The sequence below is a fragment of the Phaethon aethereus genome (genome assembly GCF_964289735.1).
Source record: "Phaethon aethereus genome assembly, chromosome: 21".
NCBI lineage: Eukaryota > Metazoa > Chordata > Aves > Phaethontiformes > Phaethontidae > Phaethon > Phaethon aethereus.
In genome coordinates, this window is record NC_138597.1 from 583626 (window position 1) to 589695 (window position 6070).

The following is a 6070-nucleotide window of genomic DNA, read 5'->3' on the forward strand; positions in this document are numbered from 1 at the left end:
CTACTGGAGCACAGGAGGCTGTCGAGGGCTTGCCTTCGGCAGTGAGAGGGATGGGGAAGGCACCTGGCTGCTCTGGAGGACAATGGCTAGAAGTACTTCTGGGTAATACCATCAAGGAGGGAAAACATTCTGCTGCAGAGCAAATCTACTCACCTGATGGCCTCGGAGGGACCAGTGCCTTTGGGCATGGGAGGACTTGTCAGTCTCTTCCTACTCTTAAATTACCAGTTTACAAGTGCCCAGAGCTTCAGCCACATGAATACCTGGGGACAGGTTAGGCTGTCCCAGAGGTCTGATGTCCAGCCTAGCCGTGCTGCTGCCACGGGCATGTGCTGCAGGTCCCTGATGTTCTGAGTCCCTACTGCTACCTCAGAGGAGAAATTCTCCATCCCATTTTAGGACCACACTGTAGAGTAAACTCCTTCCCCAGACCAGAGCAGTTTCATCGTCTGCAAAGGGATAGCTCTTGCTTTCCACCAGCATATCTGAGGAACAGCTTTAGTCCTTGCAGATGGCAAAGGAATCCCCAAACCTGCCCTCCTAACCCCTGTGGGTTGCCATTGTGTCCTGCCACACACCTGCTTCATCCCAGCAGCATTTCTGTATCTAACCAAGTTTAATGGGACAGTCATCTGGGCTTCCAGTCCCTGGGATCACATCTTCCTTCTGCCCTCCCTGGATCCTTCCCCCAGTTCAGCTCCTTTCCCCAGTTCCTGGTGCGTGTGCATGTGTGGTAAGCACAGGGCATTTGGGGGCTGTATCTGGACATCACATCACCCCAGCCATATTCTCTGGCCTCACATGGAAATGCCCAGCGCTGAAACTCTGGTGTCAGTGGGAAAAGAGGCTGGTGAGTTGGATCCTCCAGCCGCAGCAGCTCTGATTCAGATGTGGCAGGTACAAGGGTCTGCAGGCTCCCAGCCGGGCCCAGGCAGACAAACAAGAGCATCTCAGGGAAGGAAAGCACCCCCAGGGCTCGTTTTCAGACCGATGCTCAGTCCCTGATCACCCCCCTGGGCCTTTGCCATCTGCCTTTTCCATCCCCCACTCCCACAGGTGAGGCAGGAGGCATCAGGGTCCCAGCAGGGATCTCCACCACCCCAGCCCAGCAGCGCCCTTTCTCTTCTGCCCCAGGACACAGCGCAGTGCCACTGATGCAGGGGTGACGGTCACCCTGGTGCTGCTGGGTCCCCCGCGTGCCCCTACCTGCAGCGGGGACCTGGGGCCCAGCCCTGCCGACAGCTTGCTCTTTCTTACCTTGAGCGTCTTGTTGCACGGACCAGGAGATGGAGCAGGACGCACCAGTGTCCTGCTTGGAAATGACCGTGGGGGAAGCAGAAGTTTTCTGCAAAGGCTGTTGTGAAAGAACCTGGACCACATCCTTTTTTTATCTTTAGCTTCTGCCCTTTCTTCAGTGGCACTTTCATATCCGCCACGAATGCTGTCCATCAGCACAGCAGAACATGCCTTCCCCAGTCAGCACCCTAGGGCCTTCAGGCTCTGGACCTGGGGAGCAGAGGGATGTCCGCTCTGCCCTGCAGGCTCCCTGGGTTCTGCTTGGGTTTGCTTGCTGTGGGGAGCACTGCCATGAGCTCCAGACAAATTTGGGGTAACCCCTCCGGACTGCAGAAATATGCATGCACATCCCTCAGGCTTCTCCCCACATACCCAGCTCTGCTGGGAGGTGCCAGCAGGCCCAGAGGGTGCTACATGGTCTCAGCATCCACCACCTTGAATCTGTCCCCCAGGCACTCCTAAAAGGTGTGGATGGGAAGTGATTTCACCCTATGGTAAAGGCATTTCCAGTCCTGCTTTTCTGCTGATGCCTTGTGGAAGTGAAGCACAGGACTTTCAGGGGAGATGTCCTTTTTTTTACACTGTACAATGTGTGCAACCAGGAGGAACCTCTACTGGCTTTTAGTGGGCTCTGTAGCCTCCACAGCCACGAGCTCCTCTGTTCTGGCTCTGGGAAGCCAGCGCTTCCCCTGCCCCGTGGCTGGTGACGCGGGCACCTTGGGGATCTCCCAGCCACGGGCGGCATGGCTTTGAGGTTTGCTGTGTGGCTTGTGCGCTCTGCAGCCGAACTGCATCCACTTGGAGAGGAAGGGGAGTATGAGGGTCCCTGCCTGGAGGAGTCTTGGTCCCCCCTAGGTGGGGGCTGTGTGCATGGGCATGGGAACTGTCCCCTTCCTGCAGTCAGTGCAGCTGGGGGTCCTACCCTGCTGCACAAAGACAGCGTTGTACATGGTGTGTGATGCTCACTGACGCTGAGCACGGCCGAGCCAGCGAGGGCTCAGGACCTTCCTGACACCACGCAGACATTCAGATGTCGTGCACACACGCATGTGTGCATGCCACATCCATCTGGCCACACATGGGCTCCACCTGCCAAAGGCAAATCATGAAGGAAAAAAGATGCTGGGCCAGGAGCACTGAGGAAGCATTTATTGAGACTTTCCACAGCTGGGTCACAGCAAGGGTGCTACTGCAAGCCTGCTCCAGGACACCTGGTTGTCCCTGGTGCAACCCAGGTGGGAAGGGGAGAGATGCAGAGAGACCTCTGGCTCCAGCAGCAGAAGGTGATGTGGGGCAGAGCCAGCAGGACCTGGGGGCTTGGCACGATCATTCTGCGTACAGATGCATCCAGACGTGACTGTTCCCCCCGTTCAGCAGCTGCCTGCCCTCAGTCCCCAGGCCAGGGGGTTGCAGCTGGAGGCTGGGGCTGATCGTTTCGCTGGGGCTTCCTACCTAGCAGACAAACCTGGAGCATCAGCAACAGCCTGGCAGCGAGCAGCAGCATTTGCAGCGCAGGGTGAAGAAGTCAGCATGCTGGGGTGGGCTCTGCTGGTCCTCTAGTCCGGGAAGAGCAGGAACCCGGAGAAGATGCTGTCAGAGTTGCTGATGCCCACCATGCCATTGTAGTCGTTCACTGACAGCCAGACCTGGCCCCCAGCGTCCAGGTGGAGGAGGATCCCACCAGAGCTGACCTGCATGGTGTTGGTCTTGTGGTCGCAGAAGCTGGTCATCTTGCTCCCGTTCTTGTACAGGATGACGCAGAGGTTGGCTGTCTGCGAGGTGTGGAAGATGAAGTAGTAGAGGCCAGGGATCCTGCAGGTGAACTTGCCTGTGGTGGTGTTGTAGTCATGGTTGGTGTTGGTGACGACGTGGTTGAACACCACAGGGACATTCTTCAAGGGGTATTCGTTGGTCTGCCTCATCACTGAAAATGCTGACTGGTGCTTCTGCTTGTAGCTGCCTGGCATACCCGGCTCTCCGGCCATGCCCATCACCCCAGGGTCTCCAGGGGGGCCAGGGGGACCGATGGGGCCAGTCTTGCCTGGCAAGCCAGGGCTGCCCGGTTCCCCTTTTATGCCCTTGGGCCCTCGTGTTGCAGGAGTGGCCGGGATGCCTGTGGGGTGGTGGGGAGTGAAAGGGAGTCAGTGTCAGGATGTGGACACAGGTTTCTCCAGCCCCTTCCCTCTGGCAGGAGAGGATTGTTGCCTCTCCCCAGTCTCCTCTCCTCTTGCCCTGTCCACAGAGGATATTCTCCTGCAAACCAAGGCAGACTGGCCATGGAGGACTCAATGACGGTCCTTCCCCTCTGTGCTCACTCACCTGGCTCGCCTTTGGCTCCCTTCAGCCCATCCCGGCCGTCCTTGCCAGGCACACCCGGCATGCCTGGCAGGCCTGGAGCCCCATAGCAGCTGTGAGCAGCATCTCCTGTCACAGCAGACCCCAGATTTAGGAGTAGGAGGGCGACGGCCAGATGGAGCTGCTCCCAGAAGCTCTGGCCCATTTTGGTGCTCTGCAGCAGGGAAAGGGAAAGAAAGCACTGGGGTGCACTGCACCAGGAGCACCTGGCTGCAATGGCTGTGCCCTTGGTGTCCCCCCAACACCAGTTGCCAGGTGGTGAGGAGGTGGATGTGTGGAGACACATCCTGGGCTCATCACCATCCCCAGGGCAGACCCTGATGGCACAAGGCAGGTTGGACTTTCAGTTTTGATGGAGCCATGAGGTCTTGCAGTACCTGTGGCCAGACCCAAGCTCTCCCAGGCCAGTGTCCCTAACTTCCTGCAGATGCATATGCCACTGCAGACCGTTTCACCACGCTGCACTGAGGCTCCCTGGACTGACTCCCTGGACCCGCTTCATCTCACCCCTCCTCCAGCAGCAGCCTGACTTTCCTGGCTCTGCCCATCAAGATCATAGAATCATAGAATCATAGAGTCATGGAATCACGGAATAGTTTGGGTTGTAAGGGACCTTTAAAGGCCATCTAGTCCAACCCCCTGCATCAGCAGGGACATCTTCAACTAGATCAGGTTGCTCAGAGCCCCGTCCAACCTGACCTGGGATGTTTCCAGGGATGGGGCAACCTGGGCCAGTGCTTCACCATCCTCAGTGTCAAAAACTTCTTCCTTATGTCAGTCTAAATCTACCCTCTTTTAGATTAAAACCATTACCCCTTGTTCTATTGCAACAGGCCCTGCTGGATTAAGCCCCCCCCATCAGCTGGGGATCTCCCAGGGCAGGCCCAGGGGACTGGGTCTTCCCCCAGCAAGTACAAGCATGCATCCCCCTCCATGACATGTGTGCAGCCTGGCAATGCCTCTGTCTCCTTCTCCTCCTCCTCTCAGCACTGTGCCATGCTGCTAGACCCCCAGACCCATGCAGCCCACCCCAAAGACATGGACCCTGCAGCACGTCTTACCTCTGGTTGGGGGAGCAGGGCGCGGGATCCTGCGGTGCTGAGCCCTCCAGCTGCTGTGGGCACTGCCTGCTGGCACAGCACGGTGTGGTGACTCTCCGTGACACCCTCCCGGAGGAAGTCACTGAGTTAGGAAAAGGCCTTTGGGGACCCAGAACCCCAGCTGGCCCCCAGCCAGGTTTCACATCCTCCTGCCTGATTGTTTCCTCTGAGCAAGCAATTTCCTGGTTGTCAAGTGAGACCTGTACTTGTGCCACTGCAGCAGCAGGGGCTGGAAGGACAGAGGTGAGATGAGCCTCTGCCAAGAGATGTGCCACAAATCCTCCAACCACTGTGGGAATGAGCCCTCCGCAAATTGCCTTTCACCCATCCTTGACTCATTTCTGAGCAGAAGGTCAGGGAGTGGATGGGGAGCAGCACCTCACGCCAGCTCCGTGGAGCCGCCTGTGCAATGAAGAGCTGGTGCAAGGTCATTGCCTGGCTCTGATGGGAGATGCTGCACCCCTAGGCAAGGGGACCGAAGGATGTTTCTCCTTGAGGGTTTCTGACCTGCAAGCTGGCTGTCCTCTCTGCACCTTGCCCTGTGCTCCATCAGCTCTGCTGGGTGTTGGATTCACTGGGGCCCCAGCATCCGTGGTTGCGGTGTTGGTCCTCGCAGGTGACCTGGCCTCCTCCTCACTGCTCCAGGAATGGAGACATTTGACTGCCCAGCATGTGTGGAACAGGTCCTCCAAGCAGCAGTCCCAAGGCTGGTTTGGTGCTTTCTGGCTGCCCGATACCTGCCCAGCCTGGTGTACTGCCCACTAGTCTCACCCCAAGCCAAAGAGACAAGAGCATCGCCCCAAAACCTCACCACCATCACCCCACAACATCAGTCACCCTGATGTCCCTGTCCCTCCTTGCCGAAAAGCTGGAGCACCACAGCTGCCTTTTGCTTGTCTATGAGAGTTTGGGTACCAAGAGAGGACCATCAGATGAGGTGCATGATCTGCTGCTTGCGTTGTACAGGACAGCTGGCTTGGACTCGTCAGGAAAAGGATTCATACAGGCTAGTCCCAGAGACTTCCCATTCCTCTAAGTGCCAGCTCTGCCTGTACACTCAGATCCCTCGTGTCCTTCCACCTCTGCACTTGGGATCTGTGCTTGGCCAGGGGCAAGCTGGGATCACTCCTCTCCCTGGACAGCTTGGGAAGGGGCCCAGGACATTGATGGTTTGGGGAAGACACATGAATAGGAAAGAAAACCCAAGCGGCAGTCATGGGAGACGGGTTTATTTGTACTGACGGGGAGGATGTGAGGCAGTAGTGGCCCAGCGCCAGAAAGTTTGCAGTGGTTAGTGTAGCAGAAGCAGTGGCACGTGG

General features: G+C 57.5%; 1 protein-coding gene across 1 annotated transcript; it reads right to left on the reverse strand.

Annotated features, from left to right (window-relative positions):
* Positions 1-2852: 2852 nt before the first annotated feature.
* C1QC (complement C1q C chain) lies at positions 2853-4029 on the reverse strand (the record flags this gene model as incomplete). Its single annotated transcript, XM_082009336.1, has 2 exons — positions 3616-4029; positions 2853-3409 (listed from the first exon to the last, which is right to left on the reverse strand). Exons 1-2 carry the CDS (start codon positions 3935-3937, stop codon positions 2853-2855), a joined length of 879 nt encoding a protein of 292 aa, XP_081865462.1. The 5' UTR covers positions 3938-4029.
* Between the last annotated feature and the right edge of the window lie 2041 nt (positions 4030-6070).